General features: G+C 35.7%; 1 protein-coding gene across 4 annotated transcripts; it reads left to right on the top strand.

The window, feature by feature from the left end:
- Positions 1-544: 544 nt before the first annotated feature.
- On the top strand, positions 545-7,291 carry LOC110607039 (inactive receptor-like serine/threonine-protein kinase At2g40270). Of its 4 annotated transcripts, XM_021746084.2 has the most exons (10): positions 545-687; positions 2,695-2,904; positions 3,009-3,147; positions 4,014-4,085; positions 4,159-4,302; positions 4,401-4,526; positions 4,824-5,431; positions 5,558-5,748; positions 5,822-5,954; positions 6,542-7,291. In XM_021746084.2, exons 2-10 carry the CDS (start codon positions 2,802-2,804, stop codon positions 7,141-7,143), a joined length of 2,118 nt encoding a protein of 705 aa, XP_021601776.1. In that variant the 5' UTR covers positions 545-687; positions 2,695-2,801; the 3' UTR covers positions 7,144-7,291. The 4 variants fall into 4 exon arrangements, with proteins under 4 accessions (XP_021601776.1, XP_021601777.1, XP_043809602.1 ...); XM_021746085.2 differs by lacking the exon at positions 545-687 and having other exon boundaries at positions 2,473-2,904; positions 4,431-4,526; XM_043953666.1 differs by lacking the exon at positions 545-687 and having other exon boundaries at positions 2,476-2,904.
- Positions 7,292-19,902: the final 12,611 nt, after the last annotated feature.

Genomic DNA, 19,902 nt, shown 5'->3' with positions numbered 1-19,902 from the left:
TCTTAAATTTTAAATTTTATTCATTTTATTATAATAGAAATTAATTGAATTGAATTCTTACAAAATTTCTCATACCAAACTGAAAGGATACATTAAAAAAAATTAATTAAATTTTTATAATATTTTTCATTTCAAAGGATTATGAATTAATGTGATATAGGACTGTAGATTTGAAAGAAGATAAAAATAATTTATTTGATCATATCTGATATGAAATTGGTAAAAAAAATATATGATATTGAGCTCAATACTAAATATTGATCAAAAGTAATAATTTACTATAGTGATTAATGGATTATTAAATAAATAAAATTTAATTTTAATTAATTATGATTAAAGGATTAGTTAATTAATTATATTAAGAAATTAATACGCCTATATGATACATGCTGTAAGCCTTTAGTGATTACTACTACCCAACCATCCAAGTTTATATAAAGGGAGAAGAGTAGTGAGGAGATTATATCTATATAAAGAGATAAAGAGGCATGGCGTCCTCTTCCACCAATAATTCACATCTTCTTCTTCCATTTCTTGTGAGAAAAATTATTATAGAATTTGTAACTTATCTCCTCTAGTCTTTTATTTTCGGCCATCAAAGAAAATTTTGAAGGTTTTGAATTTCAGTTATGGAGGATAGATCGTGCTGAGAAAAGTTCGTGTGGACAGATTAAAAGATTAATATAGGTAAAATTTTAAATTTATTTTAGAATTTATTTTAAGATAGTAAATATTGGCTAATAAAATATATGGTTATGTTATGGTTTCTAAATGTTAATACTTGTATAGGTTTAACAGCACTAAAGCATTGAGTGTAAAAAGGAAAAATTTTGAAATTCTGTGATTTTTCTCAATCTATAATTTATTTCTGGATTTTGTGTAATTTTTTTGGTACTGTGGAAACTAAATGGTAACCTTTTTTTTTTTCTTTAAAAAATTCCCATCAAATTATTTTAGCAATGAAATATATTTCCTTAATATATATATAATCAGTTATTCATTTATAGGTATGATTTGTGGTTGTTACATCATTGTTATATTTATTATTTAGGTTGAAAATCTTACCCTTTACTTGTCATAGTTAATCTGTGCTTTTTTTTTTTTTTTATGAGGGATACAATTGGAAAAATCATTATTTCCACGAGAAAATTTATTATTTAATATTTTAATAAAATTAATTATTGATTTTCCTTATTTTTTAAAAAATATAATATTTTATCCCGTTATAAAGCACCTTTTCCCTAACTCAACTATTGAATTTCTATAATTTGATTAAATAATATAATTCTCTACTCCTATAGGTTAATATTCATCAACTATTGAGTTCCTATCAACAACTAATCTCTCTCGTTTACCTAACTTACACTAACAAAAAAGGTTAGCAAAATAAACTAAACAATTCAGAAACTAAGAATTTAAAATTTTAGACTCTGCTTATTTATAATCTTTTTTTTTATATATATTTTTTGATGTTTAAATTACTCAAAAAAATTAATAAATAGATAGTATTTTTTTAATTAAATAAAAATTTAAATTATTTTAAGAAAAATTATTCTCTTTGAAAAGATAAAGTCACTTATAGAATAGAATTTAGGAATTTTATTAAGAATATGTATAAATTTATTTATATTATTTTATTTTTTAAATTAAATTAAAAGGTAAAAAATAAATTATTTTATTGAAATATTTTTTCATAAAAAATATTTTGAAAAAGTATTTTCATCTCAAATATAAGTTTTTTTTAAATAAACGCAGATTTAATAACTTATTAAAATAAAAAGATTAAATAATTAGCTTATTAAAATATAAATACTGCATAATAATTTTTACTTTTCAAAATTAGTTTTGTGTTAATATTTACAAATTATAAGTTTTTTATATTATTTTTATCATGCTTATTTTAAATATCTTAATTATTTTTCTTTTTTTACTTATTTTATTATTAATTTAATAAAAACTTATATCGTAAATATAAAAATAAAACTACAAAATCATTTTTTTTTATAAAAATGATCCATTATTTCTAATTATAAGAGAAAACACAACACGAATTGAACAAGAGATCTTGCTATTAGTTGTCCTGTCAATGCCAGTGGTCCCAATACGAACTTTCATTGGTGGGAACGAGAATTTTCCCTTTATCAAATCTGAATAAATTTTTGCCTTTTAAAAAATTTTTTTAGCAGCCAATATTAGAAAAAGAAAAGGGTTGTTTTGTCCGTTAAAAATCTCAGATTTTATCTTTTTATTTATATTTATTTTTAAATTATTATTAAAAATTAAATAAACTGAAAAAAATAATTTTTATTTAATATTTTAATAAAAATTTAAAGATAAATTTAATTATTTTTTAATAATTAATTTATTAATTGCACAAATAATTAAGTTATATGAATAATTAATTTCTAGTAAAATAATAGATTAATAAGAAACATAACTAGTCATGTGAGTAGCATGTGTCATTCTATAGGACGGCGCTCTGTAACTGTAAATACGTGAGGCGGCGCAATATAGTCAATATGGACGTCTAGACAAACCATATCCAACATTATTGAATCTCTGTAGACTCGCTCCACTTCGTTCCGAAACGTTTTTTTCGATATTCATCGAGAATGTTTCAGATTTTCTTTTCTAGCTTCTGATTTTTGAAATTTAATGCTTACTAATACTCACATGCTTTCTTCTATAATTTAGCGAGCTTGAACCTGCGAGGACTCCTACAATTCCTCTCTCTGTATGTTCCGTTTTCTTTATCGTAAGAACTTGACATTAATAATAGAGGAATAATTTTGAGCAAGTATATGGATATGGATGGACGGTGGAGATTGAGTCGGGTAAAGCTCTGGATGGTATTGTTACTTCTTCATCAAAATGTCATCTTTTGTTGGTCTCTCAATGCAGAAGGTATGCAGAAGCTTTTAATGTGCAGATACTTAGTTTACATTTATCAGAAAATGAGAGGAAGATTATGGGTACATGTGATTATATACTTTTATCATGATGTGTAGGTTTGGCACTCTTGAAATTTCGGGAGAACGTCAAGAGAGACCCATTTGGTGCCTTATCGAATTGGAATAAAGAAGATGGAGATATTGATCCATGTTTGTGGTTTGGGGTTGAATGCTCTGATGAGAAAGTAGTAAGCTTGTGAGTGTTCTTTAATTTGGATTCTGCATCTTCTTGTTTTGCTTTTGCATGTTTGATTTTTTTCCCCCCTTCTCAATAAGAAAAAAGTTTGAGCAAGTTTTGAAGCAATTTATCTTTAGCTCTTTTGATTCTTTAATCCATCTAATGGGATTTTTTGCTTGTTTTAATGCTATTTTGGTTGAAGAAATAATAAATAAAATTGAAGTGGAGTTCCTGATAGTCGTGTATATTATACTATTTTAAATCTTTATTTAATTTCTTCTAATTTAAAAGCTTCAATAATCTAACCGAGTAGTCGTTGGATATCCATTTAATTCAATAAAGAAACTAATGTGTTGAGGAAATATCAATTTATTAAAGATTTCCCCTCTCTTTCTCTCTTGGATGAGTTCTCAATGTCTTTCCAAGGTAGAATTTGGACAATAGGATACTCCCAAAAAGAATTTACTAAAGGCTTTATAAATATAGCTTAAACTTTAATTTTTTAACCAAGGACCCAGATGTAGATGGGAAGAGACAAATTAAATACTAGTGCCAGCCACCTTACTGATTTTTATTGACAATTTGTTTGATTAGATTAGATTAGGTAAGATTATATGTCCGCTATTTAGTGATGCATATGTGATGTTTGTATGGTGGACTGTTGAAATAAATTGGCTAAATAGTTAGATTCTTGCTTTTTTCTTTCCTTACTACTTTTGAGTTTTATTATTGTAAATTATATTTCTATTATCATTGTTTCTTCGTGCTATCTTTTACTATGCTTGTGGATCATATTCCTCAATCTGATTATGTGGTTTATCAGAACTTTGGTTTGGTTTGTTTTGTTATTTTTTTGCCTAAAGTCAGAACTGTTCAACTTGAAGGCATTTGAAAGATCTGTGTCTTGAAGGAACACTGGCACCTGAACTTGGGAAGCTGGCTTATTTAAAATCTATGTAAGCAAAAAGGATTTTGTTGCTGAAGAACTTTTTCATCCATGTGACTTATCTCATGCATTTTTCTTAATAGTATTTTACGCAACAATTCATTCTTTGGAAATATCCCTAAGGAGATTGGAGAATTGGAGGATCTAAAATTATTGGACTTGGGATATAACAACTTTAGTGGACCATTTCCATCTGAACTTGCCAATGATCTGTCATTGACTACCTTGTAAGATTTTCCTTTCCCTCTCTGGACCTTTTAATTCTTTTTCTTTTAAAACATGGATGCTTTTTCTAAGTCATTCTTTTTTATTTTTTATTTTCCAGCTTACTTGATAATAACAAGTTCATTGGCAGCATTTCCCATGAAGTAGATGAACTTGAGAAGCTTTCTGAAATTCAGGCAGATAAAAACCAATTAAGTGCTTCATGTAGCAACAGAGGCTTAACTTGGTAAGCAAAGTGCTATTACTATAAGATTCTTCTTACTAGTTTGCCTAGTTAATCTTGATTTTTTTATCTGTCATCTACAAACCTTAAAGGAAGAACTCCACATTTGCAAATGTAAAAATAGGTTGCATTGCAAATGTGAAAGACGTATATAAAGAAAATTCTTTTTCTATTTTGTGTTTCATTTACATAAACAAGATGAAAGGCTTTCCAGTCTGAATCTTAAATTAATTTTTGTAAGCTCATTTGAAATGTTGTTATCTAGATGAGCTTTATGACTAGTTTTCTTACCTTTGTCAGGAACCTAGCTCACTGTAAAGAAATAGCTCGCAAGTTGCTGTTGCAGGTGATTGATGCAACAAATCCATCCATAGCCAAAAATCATAAAGTACATCACAGTAGTTCTGAATCATCACCTTTTTTGTCTATATTGCCCCCATCGTTTCCACCATCAGGTTCTCCACCATCATCATTCTTACCCTCTAATCCTCCATCATTTTCATCATTGTCATTTCCCCCCACACATCCTTTAGAATCTCCATCATTTGCTCCATCGGAATCCCCTTCAAGTCTCCCATCACAACCTTCACCCTCTCCAACAGAATCGCCATCATACATAGAATCCCCGACTAAGGTTTCACCCACTCCTGCACATTCTTCTTTTGTAATGTTTGCACCCTCAGAATACCATGCGTTTCCAGTGGCCCCTTCTTCAAGTCTCAGTCAAGGAGTAGATGACGATTTCAACTCAAAGCATGAAATAGTTCTAATCGCTAGTGTTGTTGGGGGCTCATTGTTGCTTTTGGTTTCAGCTGCTGGTGCCATCTTCTTTAGAAGCAATAAGGTGGTCACCGTCAAACCTTGGGCCACAGGGTTAAGTGGCCAGCTGCAGAAAGCTTTTGTAACAGGTCGTTCTTGTGCTCATAAGAATAATATACTTCATCATCTTATTCTTTAATTCTGCTTAATTATACATTTTACCTTGGTGTAACTCTGCATGTTTATGTGCATGTATTTTCTGTTGTCACTTTCAGGTGTCCCAAAATTGAAGCGATTGGAACTTGAAGCAGCTTGTGAAGATTTTAGCAATATAATTGGCTACTTTTTGAATGGCACGGTGTATAAAGGGACCTTATCAAGTGGAGTTGAAATAGCTGTGACATCTTTTACTGTCAAATCCATTAAAGAGTGGTCAAAATATTTAGAAGCTCAATTCAAAAAGAAGGTATTTGAATTGAAATTCTCTAAAATTTTATGTGTTCGAGTTCCTAAATGCCACTTTTTTTTTCATGCTTCAGATAGACACGTTATCAAAAATGAACCACAAAAATTTTGTCAACCTCATTGGATATTGTGAAGAAAATGAGCCTTTCACAAGAATGATGGTTTTTGAATATGCTCCAAATGGAACTCTTTTCGAACATCTGCACAGTAAGTATCTTATTTTTCATTCAATCCTCATTTTTATGAATATTTCTTAAAACTTAGTTGGAAAAAAGAATTAAAAAATTAAGAAAAAAATTGAAAATATATAAATCCTAAAGGATCTTTAGAATTAATATGACATCTTATAGTAATGTCATTGTTAATTAGTCTGAAGAAAATGCCATCTTGGAGGTTCACCCCTTCAGCTCGTTCATTAGAAAATAACAAGATGCTTAAGATCATTTTGGCATGTATCTAGCAAGAAGTTGCATTATGCATCCCCAAGAAAGTATAAAACTTTTCTTATTCTTTTAGTATACTCTTTTGTATCCCAGAATTGTGTTATTTACCATTTGGTTTAGTTTAATGAAGGTTGTCGTCTCATGATGTGTCATGTTAGGATAAATAAAACTAACTTGTAGTCTTCATTGTACCTTCATACTGACTAAATTTAATTAAGACCACTAAAATGATTTGAATGGCAGCTATGCTAGACCCAAAACATTTACCTCATAGTTCTTGTGAATTTTAAGATTATATTTAAATAAATAGTTTTGTAATTTGAATGATATTAAATTCTTGATTTCTTGTAGTAAAAGAAGCTGAACACTTGGATTGGGGAACGAGAGTACGGATAGCAATGGGCATGGCATATTGCCTCGAGTACATGCACCAAATAACGCCACCCATAGTCCATGAAAACTTGCAATCATCGTCTATATATCTGACCGAAGACTATGCTGCTAAAATATCAAATTTCAGTTACTGGAATGATGTAACAACAAAAAAGATAGAATCAACATTTGCGGATCTTATCGAACTGCCATCGGTAGATCCAGAGAGTAATGTTTATAGTTTTGGGATAATTTTATATGAAATGATAACTGGTAGGATGCTTAATGCAATGGACAAGGGTTTTGTCGCAGATTGGACAACAAAGTTGTTGAAAGAGCAGCAAAGCATGGAGGGAATGATAGATCCAACTCTAAAATATTTCAGAAAGGATGAAATTGAGAAATTGCTTTTAGTAATAAAAAGTTGCATCCACCCTGATGCCAAACAGAGACCAACAATGTGTGAGGTCGTAGCCAAGTTGAAGGAAATCATATCAATGGGACCTGATGAAGCAACACCCAAATTATCTCCTCTTTGGTGGGCAGAACTTGAAATTTTGTCCACAGAGGAAGGAAGCTGAGGGATATGAACTTTAGACTGAAGTTTATATTAAGTATTCTTTTCATGATCTTTCAACGATCTTTCCCCCTGATCCTTTTTCAAAATTAGTAATTGTGTGTAGATTAACTGATACTGTCAATAGCTCAAAAATGGAGAATGTTTGTTTCTAGTTTCCTCTTCTTTTGACTTATCTTGTTGAGTACACTAAAATTCAACCTTTTTCAATACTAAAGAAGGACCAAAACAGAAATTTTTGTCTAAATCATGTCCAAACATGTGATGGGAGAGATTCAAATCTCTTCCTGACTTTGTTCATGTACAAGATGATCTAATAATACTAAAGATGAGGAACAAACTATTTCTAGTGAGAAACTAAGTGGTGAGACATTTACTATTTTGGAGACACAAGTCACTTAAGAGAGGAACTTTTGGACCTTAATAGAATACTGCTGTATATCAATAATTTCCTCTGAAACTGTCCAAGGGCTAACATTCCTTCTAACTCATCAATTTCATAATGCCATAAATACTTGTGAGACATGTGGTAATGTTGTTGATGGCTGATCTATATGTTTTCCAATAAAAGATAAGGTCTGCGTGGCCATGATAAGTTAGAAGCTCATGACTTCTTCCCTTAAAACTAACAGTGGAGTACAAAATGTATCGTAGACATCGTAAACTTGTTCAAATGTTTCACTAATAAGCGTGCCAATTTTATGTTTTATTACACAGATCAAGTGTATACCCATGTGGTTGGGGTCCAGACAGAGCTCCATCACAATCCTAAATTTTTCCCTCAAAGACTTTGGAATTGATTTAGAAAACATATATACAGATAGAATGCAACTCTTCTAGCTTGCTAATTAATCTGCCTTTTCTTAAATCTTATAGGCATTATACCATATAGCAACCTCTATTCTCATCTCCTTCTCTACTAGTATCCAAATGCTAAATATATAATATATTTTAATTTTGTTTCTCTATTTAATGTACTTGGATTATGATGCTTATACGCTCATTGCACTATTACCCATATGCGTGCACAAAGGGATGATACTTTTTAACAATTTAAATCATAAGAGAGCTCATTCATTCTTCAAGAATGCAAGTACTAAAATTTAGATTCGACTTTCGGATAATGAGAAATTAAGTTACCATCAATTAATTTAAAACTTACGAGATAAGAATTATATTTAGAAAGTATAGAATAATAAGAAAACAAGTAAAACTCTCTTCAACATATGTCGAGGTGCAATATAAGTTTAACTCGCGTAATGCATGTATGGTCAAATTGTACTAATATCATTTTGTTACTTTGATATTTTAAATTAATTAGGCCCATTTTAGAAGTTCAATTCGTTCATCTCATTTACAAAGAAGTTATCCTAGTCCATCTAGGAAATGATCTTTATTATAATCCTTATTGATAAAGGCTTAACTGTTTGACCAAGAATTTTTTCTTTATTGGAATTAATTTATGGAAAATTTACAATTTAGTCTCTGTGTATTGCCATTATTAACAAGACAATCCTGTATTTTTAGAAACCTATTAAAACGTCCTTATGTTTTCTTTCCGTTAACGAAATAGTCATTTCGTCTATTTTTGCCGTTAAAAATATAGTAAAAAACTAAATTACCCCCCATTATTTACCTCCTTCTCTGCTTCTTCTTCTTCTTCTTCTTCTACTTCTGCTTCTGCTTCTTCTTCTTCTGCTTCTTCTGCTGCTTCTTCTCCTTCTTCTTCTTCTTCTTCTTTTGCTTCTTTTTTTTCTTTTTCTTCTTTCTCTTCTCCTTCTTCTCCTTCTTCTTCTTCTTCTTCTTCTTCTTCTTTTTTTTCTTCTTTTTCTTCTTTCTCTTCTCCTTCTTCTTCTTCTTCTCCTTCTTCTTCTTCTTCTTCTTTTTCGGAGGAGGAGGAGGAGGAGGAGGAGGAGGAAAGAAAAGATAGGGACTATTTCGTTGACAAAAAGAAACGATAAGGTCGTTTTAATAGATATGAGAAAAGATAGGACTATTTCATTAACGGAAAAAAACGATAAGGACGTTTTAATAGATATAAAAAAAAATAAAAACATTTTAATAGATTTTTAAAAATGTAAGGACTAACTTGTTAATGATAACAATATCCAGGGACTAAATAAAGGGTTTTATTTGAGGGTAAAATTGGATTTTAAAAATTTTTTCTCTCCTCTTTTATCTAATTTTAATAGAAAAGAGGACGGAATGACTATTTCATTGACGTAAAGAAAATATAAGGATGTTTTAATAGGTTTCTAAAAATACAGGGACTGACTTGTTAATAATGGCAATACCCAGGGACTAAATTATAAATCTTCCTTAATTTATTTACCACTAGAATTAGAATTTTAAAATACTTCAAATATTCTTGAATGAGAGAGGCTAAGGAAAGTACGAGCTCATTTGAGCACTAGCTTTTCAACTAGGAATGAGTGCACTTAATATTTTTTCATCCATTTCTATACATAATTAATATCCTCATATGAACGTATGCTTTCCTTAGCCTCCCGCTTCTTAAATTGCAAGTCTTTCTTATTAAGAACGAGCAATGTATACTTGAGAGGAGTAAAAAGAAAAATCTTAAATTTTCAACAAGTGAAGAGGATTGACCAAATTTAATTGGATCATAATATGAAATCAAGAGAGCTACTTAACTCTCTCGACCGCCTAAGCACTATAAGTTATTTAAGTAGAAAATATGGATTCTTCAAACCTATAAACAGTTAAATATTCACATTTTTTCTAAATTGGCCCAACAAAAGGAGTTTGAGGCATTCACAGAGAGACTAAATATAAAAAATTGACACAAAATCATAGAAAATTACTATAAAATTATATTTATAAGTGCTAAAAATAAATATAAAAATTCATCACATCAATGCTCTTTTTTTCATTACACCTAAGATGGAGAATGTCATAGCAATCTCTCTAGAATCCTTCAATGCTTCTACTTTTTATCTAGGCTATCAGTGAATTTTCATAAAAATCATAGTATTGGTGTTAATGTTAGTGATTAATTTTATAAGTTTTGTTGTTAAATTTTATTAATGCGAAGTAGATACACTGCCTACAAAATATCCAGGCTTTCCTCTTGGTGCTAATTATCGGAGGATATATATTTGGAGACTAGTAATTCAAAAATTTGAATCCAATTTGGCTTTTCAGAAAGGAAAGATTCTGTCTTTCCCTGGCAGGCTATCACTCATAAAATCGTGTATTTCAATCTCCACATATATTACCTCTTAGAAATTCCAAAGTATGTGGCAGTGACAAAAGAGTCCCTTATGAGATCTTTCCATGGTAAGGAGGAGCTTCTTCAAATAAATTTCATCTTATAAAATGGGATATTTTGCTTCTGTCAAAAAAGAATGGTTGAGTTGACATTAAAGACATTTCCCTTTAGAACCAACCCTTGTGGAGGTTTGAACAACAGAAAGACTTGGTCTTGGGCTCAAATCTTGCAATCTAAATATTCTTTTCATTCTAAATGTGCTATATCTCTAGCATTAGGAAGCAACATGTCTCCTATCTAGCAAGATATTCAAAGATTAGTTGGCTCTTCGTTCTTTATTCTTGAGCTTTTAAGACGTGCTATTAGAAACTGTGAAAGAATTAAATTCTAGCATGACAAATGGATAAGAGATTCTCCTCTCAAATCTTCTTTTTATAGACTTTCTTTTTCTAGACTCTTCAAATTTTCAACATATTAAAATGCTAACATTTGTGAATTGGATTGCTGGGAGGATGAAGTACTTTTTAGAGGAGAAATCTATTTGAATGGGAACTACACCAGCTAGCGCAGAGGCTCTCAATCGTTAATGCTATAAATGTTTACAAGCTAGTGTAGAGGCTTTCAATCGTTAATGCTATAAATCTTTACAAGCTGGTATAGAGGCTCTCAATCGTTAATACTGTAAATCTTTACAATCTCAAAGAAGATTATCTTATTTGGGAACCAAACGAGAACAAACTCTTTATTAATAACGTTTCCTTTATGTGTTTCTTGTCCCTCTAAAAACATGCCAAAGCTTACAGTTTGACTTCATCACCAATAGTATTAAATAGTTATACAAGTGGGTGTGAAATGAGTAATGCTATGCCCTTTGTTTGGCTTGGGCTTATGCCTCTCAAGGTGGAAACTTTATTGTGGCTAATAAATCAAAATAGATTATGCACAAAAAGTTAACTCTATAAATTGGATATTGTTCCACTATCCCAAAGTTTGTGTCCAAAATGTGGCTCAGTTGAAGAAACAATCTCTCGTATATTCCTGCACTGCAAATAGTTTGGAGTTCTCTTTGCCTCCCAAAGTTAGTGCCCTTACTTTTGCTTGAATAGGGGCTTTTGGCTCAAGAAAAATATCAAGTTAAATTTTAGATTCCACTAGCCTATGTCATTCTCTGGTCCATTTAGATCTCAAAGAATGATAAAGTGATATGAGTAAGGAAATAATACGATACTTCAAAAATTTAAAATGAAAAATTCCAAATCATGACAAATTAAGTTACCATAACTTAATTCAAAACTTACGAGATGAGAACTATATTTGAAAAGTATGGGAGAATAAGGAAATAAGTCACACTCTTTTCAACTTATGTGAACGCATAACACAATTTCAGAATGCGTAATGCATGTATAGCCAAATTGCATTTAGGCCAGTTTTATTATTTTGGTTTTTTAGTATTTTGTGGGATTTATTTTAAATTAATTCGGCTTATATTAGAAGCCAAATTCGTGCAGCCTATTTAGGAAGTAGATTTCTCTAAGATAATTTAGGAAAATAATCTTTAATGTAATTTAGGTTTGACTATTTGACTAAATACCCTTCATTTATTGTAATTATACCTTTCTACAATAGAATTAGGGTTTGAAAGCTATAAAAACATCCCTAAGGTGGTATCTACAATTAGCCAATGAATAAAGATGATTTTTTTAGCAACTTATCAAGGTTTAACCTTGTAGCATTCTAATATGGATCTCCTCCATACTTAGTTAACTTATCAAGAATTTATTGTGGCATTCTCAAAACTGGAGTTGCACCATAATCTATATTTCTAATCACATTGGTTGGTTAGGGGTATGGTAGAGCAACCTTCACTTCATTATCTATGTTTCTAATCACATTCAAAGGTTAGGGGTGTAGTAGTGCAACCTTCTGGAAAATATTTTTGTCTTATTTTTTGTCAAGTTGTGTGATGGGATTTTTTTATCACATGTTGATCCTGGGTTCCTAATGAGTTGCAAAACTCACAACTTTTTCCTTATTTAATTCCATAATTTTGCTATGATTTTAGTATAAATATTCATTTTTATTTGAAATTTAATGTTGGACAGGTTTTTTGAGCGGAAGTTGGGAAAAGGAACGAAAAGAGACTGTATTGAAGAATTCTTGGACTGAAATGTTACAATCTTGGCCAAACCTGTAGCCCAAGGTGATGGGAAGTTTCAGAAAGCACCACCTCAGCAGATTTTGCCACCTAAGCAAGGATAAGATAAGCTTCAAGTTGAATCAAACTCAATCAGATTAGGATAGAGATAAGATAAGAGTAGTAGAGTTTATTTTAAACTATTTAATTTTATCTTTTTGTGCCTATATAAAGCCTCCTAGAATTAAACCTAGAACACATCTTATTCCCTCCTCTCCTCTTGGTGCTACCCCCCATCTTCTTCTCCATCTTCTTCTTTTCTTCTTCTTTTCCTTAGTTGTTGCAATTTTATTTGGCCTTTAGAGACTAAACAATTATTTTCAGTTGAAGGTTAATTTAAATTGAGGTTTTACTCAAGTTGTGAGTGTAATACCCGGCTAGACTCCGATATCGGAATTCCTACCGTCCGGTGGACTCTCGGATGTCAGAACTCTCTAGAAGGGTAAAATCATGTTTTTATAAAATGTTTTCATGTATTTTATGGTTTTAAGTAAGAAAGAAATTGAGTTTTGAATGAAAAAGACCAAGGGAGGATGTAATACCCGGCTAGACTCCGGTATCGGAATTCCTACCGTCCGGTGGAATCTCGGATGTCGGAGACCTCTAGAAGGGTAAAATCATGTTTTCATAAAATGTTTTAATGTGTTTTATGATTTTAAGTAAGAAGAAAACTGAATTTTAAATGAAAAAGACCATGGAAGCATTTCCAGGTTCAGCCGCCGAACCCCAAGTTCGGCCGCCGAACATGGGATAGTTTAGTGGGGCAAGTTAGGCTTCCGAAAGTGGCTCAGGTTCGGCCGCTGAACCTCATGTTCGACCACCGAACTTGCATGAGTTTTAGAGGCACATTAGGCTGCCGAAGGTGGTTTGGCTAGCTCCTATATAAGGGCTCCATGGCCGAAACGGGCGAGTTTTCTCCCCATTTTCGGCCAACGAAGAGTCCATGCTCTCCCATGGTTGATTTTTGATGTTTTCCTCCAATTTTTCGAATTTTAACAAGTTTTATCTTGGTTTGAAGATATTTAAGCAAATAGAACAAGTTTTGAAGCTTGGAGACCCAAGGAGTTAGATCTCCCCCATCTCCGAGTTGGATCGCCTTTCCTCTCGATCTTCAAGAGGTAAGGGTAGATCTTTAGCTCCTTTAAAAATGCATGTTTAGGTTATTGTTGAGTTTATGGGTTTATGTTGAGTTTTGAGCATTGTGGTTGTTTAGATATGTTTGATGTGTTGTAGTTGGAGTTTAGGATAGTTTGAAGCCCCTAGGAGCTTATGTATGTGAGTATGCATGTTGTGGAAGTCTTGGTTTTGAGTTGAATGATTTGGGAGGCAAATGTACATGTTGGAGGCTGAGTTCTGCCCTTTGGAAGAACTCAGGTTCGGCAGCCGAAGGGACTTTCGGCCGCCGAACCTGCCTGTGGAGGCAAGCCTTTGGCTGCCAAACCCTGCCCCCGAAAGTGGACTTTCGGCTCTGGAAGGGAGTTTCGGCCGCCGAAGGTACCGCCGAACATGCATGAGTTTCATCTCTGGAAGGAACCTTCGGCCGCCGAAAGTGCCGCCGAAGGTTCATGACTTTCGTCTCTCGAGGGACTTTCGGCCGCCGAACCTGCCGCCGAAAGTGCCCTGTTCAGCCTTCCTTTGCATGATTTCTATGTTTGTTTTAAGGTGTTTTAGGGGGGTTTTTGGGGAGTATCTTAGAGTTATGTTCATGTATGTTTGGTCCCTCATTTGAGTCCACCTGTGTAGGTTCGGACCCGAGGAACCGAGGACCCCAGCAGTGAGATAGTTGCTTCAGAGTCTTGTCTGAGCTAGCCTGAGGTGAGTAGAATAACTCTTTATGTTTCAAAGCAAATAATGTAAGTTTTAGCATGAATCACGCATCATGAATGCCATGAGATATATTAGATTATTGCATTAGAATTCACGAATATGTTGCATTGCATATTATGTTGTTGATGTGGATGAATATTGAATGATCCATTAGTCCTCGTATGATATAGTATGATGTGATGATAATGATATGGTATGGAAGTCCAGGAAGACCCATTCTACGTCCCTGGCACAATGTAAGAGAAAGTCCAGGAAGACCCATTCTACGTCCCTGGCATATTGGAATGTTATGATATGTTATGTAAGAGGAAGTCCAGGAAGACCCATTCTACGTCCCTGGCACTATTGGATATGTAGAGGACTATTGGTGACAAGTTCATCCTTAATATGATTTGTTTGTGTTGTGATACATTTCATGAGAGCATTAACTATAAATATAATGTTTTATTATTCTGCTCACTAGGCTCTAGTAGCTCACCCCATTTCCCTAATCCCCTAAGTTTGCAGGTACAAGATAGGCCAGGAGGTCAAGAAGAGTAAAGTTATGGTTATGTAATAGTTAGATGTGGACATGATGAATTGTAAAGCTTGAATAGTGATGTAATAATGATATTGAGGATTAGAATTGTGCTTGATCCTATGTGTATGGTTATCCCCCTTGATACATGATCTATAAAATGTTTTTATGATGTTTATGTTTAACCAAGCTTAATGTATGTTTGATACCCCATTGGAGCATTGGATGAGAGCTCCAGTGTGTGGTTTATGTTTATGGTTATGTGCATGCACAGGTTAAGCTTGGTAAAGGAAAGAAAAAGTTTACAGTTTTATGTATATGTATGATCATGTATGGGATTAAACAGGTATTCAGGTTGTATGTTAGGCTTGCTACGGGTCTCGGCGGCCTTAAGCCGATCTGGATCCTAGCGCCTATAGCGGTTCGATTTTCGGATCGTTACAGATTGGTATCAGAGCCCTAGGTTCATATGGTCGGACCTATAAAGAGTTTTGGGCTCATAGATGTTCTAGAAGGTCAAGCACAATAGGAAAATCATGTCTACTAGGATAGGATGTAGAGTCCTGTCTTGAATGATGATGTGAAATGCCATGATTTTATGCATGTGCATTGATGATATGCTATGTATGTGATGTATGCGGGTTCATGTGTTTGCACATGAACCATTTGATACTAATGTTTTATGTGATGTGTGCTGTTTTTCAGTAAGCGAGATGAGAGAAACTCGTCGATCTGCACGATTGGCTGGAGTACCACCTCAGGATGAGGGCACGGATGCCCATCCTCCTGCATTGCCTAGAGCAATGTCCTGTAGGTCTAGCAGGGAGAGAACATCAAGGGACCCTAGAAGGTCTTTTGATGTGAGCAGAAGAGGAACAGTGTAAGGTGGAATGTCAGAAGATGTGGGGAATGATATGGATGTGGATCAGAGGAGGGATGGCAATCTTGGAGTGAGTATGTCTGAAGAGGGTATGGGAGAATCTCAAGGAGGCACTCAGGCCTCGGGATTTGTTCAGCCACCCCAATACCCACCCTTTTCACAGAATCCCGGGTATTCGATGGGAGGTACATCGGATTACCCCAACTTTAACCCTTATCACTCTCACATGCCATACCACCCTTCTACCCACCATACCCACAGTACCCTATGTACCCACCCCCATCTTTCTACCCAGGTTCAACAAACCCTATCCCAGGGGATGCTGCACCTCCTCCACCACCAGCAGAACTAGAAACCCAAGTACCTAAACCTAGCTCATCTGGAGGGAGCAAGGTCAAGATGACCGATTACATGAAGCTGGGTGCTCCCCAGTATGAAACAGGTGATGACCCGTTTGAGTACCTTGGGAGGGTCAAGATGATTACAGATGAGATAGGAGCTGATGACTGTAGAGCCATTCAGATGGCTGGGTTCACACTGAAGTGCAAGAAAGCCCAAGAGTGGTTTAAAAACTATGTGAGCCTGAGGTTGGATAGCCTATCATGGGAGGAGTTTGCTAATGAGTTTGCAGGATGGGCTTTCCCTGACAGTTCAAGTGAGTTGAAGATGATTGAATTTGAGCAGTTGAGGCAGACGGAGGAGATGAGTGTGGATGAGTACACAGACAGATTCTTGGAGCTATTGCCTTTGCTGGGCAGAATCTTGACACAGATTAGAAAAAGTCTAGGAGGTATATCATGAGGCTTCATTCCAGGTATTCCTTCTTGATCCAGTCTGCAGAGAGGGAGAGTTTCCATGCCATAGTGGATATGGCTCGGAGAATGGAGGCTAGTGCAATAATCGAAGGGAAAGTCAAGCAGTCAGTAGCACAGCCTTCTGGTTCCAAGACCCCAGGTGGGGGAAGGTTAGACCCTTCTTCCTTGAGTTCAGGCAGTAAGAGGTGGAGCAACACCACTAAGAAGTCAAAGAAGAACAAGTTCTGGAACAAGATAAAGTTAGGTCTGGGATTAGAAAGTAGCGCGAGCTCAGGTGCAGATAATGCAGTATGCATGAAGTGTGGGAAGCCGCACAAAGGAGTATGTCGGTTTGGGATAACAACCTGCTTCAGATGTGGGCAGGAGGGACACATGGCTCGGGAGTGTCCTAGAGCAGCTTTTATGGCACAATCTCAGCAGACAGCTTCTAGTAGTGTGGCTCAGCCAGTAGCTCCAGCTGCGACTCAGGCCAGTGGCAGAGGCAGAAGGAGAGGGACAACCTCTTCTTCAGCAGGTTTCAGGGGTGAGGGTCCATCAGCTCCAGCACGGATCTTCACCATGACTCAGCAGGAGGCAAATGCATCAAACACCGTGGTGTCAGGTAATCTCATCATTGGTTGTTCAGATGTTTATGCCTTAATGGACCCTGGTGCATCTCATTCTTTCATTGCTCCGAGAGCCATCGAGAGGTTGGGTTTGATGGTCTCTGGGTTAGAGTGTCCCCTATGGGTCAGGGGACCCAAGTGTGACCCCTCAGTAACAAAGTCAGTCTGCCAGTGTAGTCCAGTTTTTGTTGAGGGGAGATGCCTTTCAGCCGACCTTGTGGTTCTAGATTTGACAGATTTTGACGTCATTCTAGGGATGGATTGGCTATCTACCCATGGTGCTACCTTGGACTGCAGAGACAAGGTAGTTAGGTTCAGAGGACATGATGGGTCAGAGGTTGTCTTCAGAGGAGACAAGAGGGGTACACCTAGAGGTTTGATATCAACCCTACAGGCTCGTAGGCTGCTCAGGAGGGGTTGTCAGGGTTTTCTAGCTCATGTGAGAGAGCTAGACAGTCATGTCAGAAAGCCCGCCTCAGTGCCCGTGGTTAGAGAGTTCATAGATGTTTTCCCAGACGAGCTGCCAGGTTTACCACCTGCTAGGGAGATAGAGTTCGAAATTGAATTGATGCCTGGAACCAGACCGATCTCTATCCCTCCCTACAGGATGGCACCAGCAGAATTGAAGGAGCTTAAAGAGCAATACAAGAGCTGGTAGATAAGGGTTTCATCCGACCGAGTACCTCGCCTTGGGGTGCTCCAGTGCTATTTGTGAAAAAGAAAGATGGATCCCTCAGACTTTTATCGACTACAGGCAGTTGAACAAAGTCACTACCAAGAATAAGTACCCGTTGCCAAGGATCGACGATCTATTCGACCAGCTAGTAGGAGCAGGTTGTTTCTCCAAGATAGATCTGAGATCAGGGTACCATCAGTTGAGGATAAGAGAAGAGGATGTGCCGAAGACGACGTTTAGGACCAGATATGGGCACTATAAGTTCCTTGTGATGCCGTTCGGGTTAACCAATGCTCCTGTAGCATTCATGGATCTCATGAACAGAGTTTTCAGTCAATATCTGAATCACTTTGTTATTGTCTTCATAGATGATATCTTAGTGTATTCCGGAAATGCAGAGGAGCATGTCCATCATCTGAGATTAGTTCTGTAGACCTTGAGGGAACACGGCCTGTATGCCAAGTTCTCCAAGTGTGAGTTCTGGCTGAGGAGCATTTCATTCTTAGGGCATGTTGTGTCATAAAATGGAATAGAGGTGGACCCCAAGAAGGTGGAAGCCGTAGCTAACTGGCCTAGACCCACTACAGTGATAGAGATCAAGAGCTTCTTGGGTCTGGCAGGTTACTACAGGAGATTCGTTCAGGACTTCTCTAAGATTGTAGCTCCCATGACCAGATTGACTAAGAAGAACCAGAGGTTTGTGTGGACCGACCAGTGTGAAGAGAGCTTTGAAGAACTAAAGAAGAGGTTGACATCGGCACCGGTGTTAGCTTTGCCAACTAGTAATGAAGACTTCACCGTTTTCTGTGATGCGTCCCGTGTGGGACTGGGTTGTGTACTGATGCAGAATGAAAGGGTAATTGCTTATGCTTCTAGGCAGCTAAAGAAGCACGAGTTGAATTACCCTACACATGACCTGGAGATGGCAGCAGTAATCTTTGCACTCAAGATGTGGAGGCATTACCTCTATGGGGTTAAATGTGAGATCTTCACAGATCATAAGAGCCTACAGTATATCTTGAATCAGAGAGAGTTGAACCTGAGGCAAATAAGATGGGTAGAACTGTTTAGTGACTATGATTGCAAGATTCAGTACCATCCGGGTAAGGCGAATGTTGTGGCAGAAGCCTTAAGCCGGAAATCACTTGACAGTTTGTCCCATATCTCAGCAGAGAGGAGACCAGTAGTGAGGCAGTTCTTCGAGCTCATCAACGAAGGTCTACAGTTGGAGTTATCTGGTACAGGTGCTTTAATAGCCCAAATGAGAGTGACACCTGTGTTTCTGGAGCAGGTGGCTTAGAAACAGCATAAGGACCCAGAGTTAGTAAAGATTGCCAGGACTGTTCAGTCAGGCAAAAATGAAGAGTTCAGGTTTGACAGTAAGGGGATCCTCCGCTATGGGAATAGATTGTGTGTACCAGATGACGTAGGTCTGAAGGGAGACATTATGAGGGAAGCTCATAATGCTAGATACAGTGTTCACCCTGGAGCCACCAAAATGTATCAAGATCTGAAAAGAGTTTATTGGTGGCCAGCTATGAAGAGAGAAGTGGCACAGTTTGTGTCAGCCTGCGAAATATGTCAGAGGGTGAAGCTGAAACATCAGAAGCTGGCTGGAATGCTTAACCCACTACCGATTCCAGAGTGAAAATGGGAGAATATTGCTATGGACTTCGTGGTGGGGTTACCGGCAATGTCCAACAGATTAGACTCCATATGGGTGATTATGGACAGACTGACCAAATCTGCTCACTTCATTCCTGTCAGGAGTAACTACTCTGTGGACAAGTTGGTGCAGGTGTATGTTGACGAGGTTGTCAGGTTGCATGGGGTTCCTGTTTCAATAGTGTAATACCCGGCTAGATTCCGGCATCAAAATCCCTACCTTCCGGCGGAATCTCCGTTGGAATCTAGAATTCTGAAGATGTCAGAGGCTTCTAGAGGGGTAAAATGTGTTTTCTAAAAGGTTTTTACTGATTTCATAGTTTTAAATGAAAAAGAATTGAGTTTTGAAAAG

Source organism: Manihot esculenta, chromosome 18 (assembly GCF_001659605.2).
Source record: "Manihot esculenta cultivar AM560-2 chromosome 18, M.esculenta_v8, whole genome shotgun sequence".
NCBI classification, from domain to species: Eukaryota; Viridiplantae; Streptophyta; class Magnoliopsida; order Malpighiales; family Euphorbiaceae; genus Manihot; species Manihot esculenta.
This window is presented reverse-complemented; position numbering and strand designations above follow the sequence as displayed.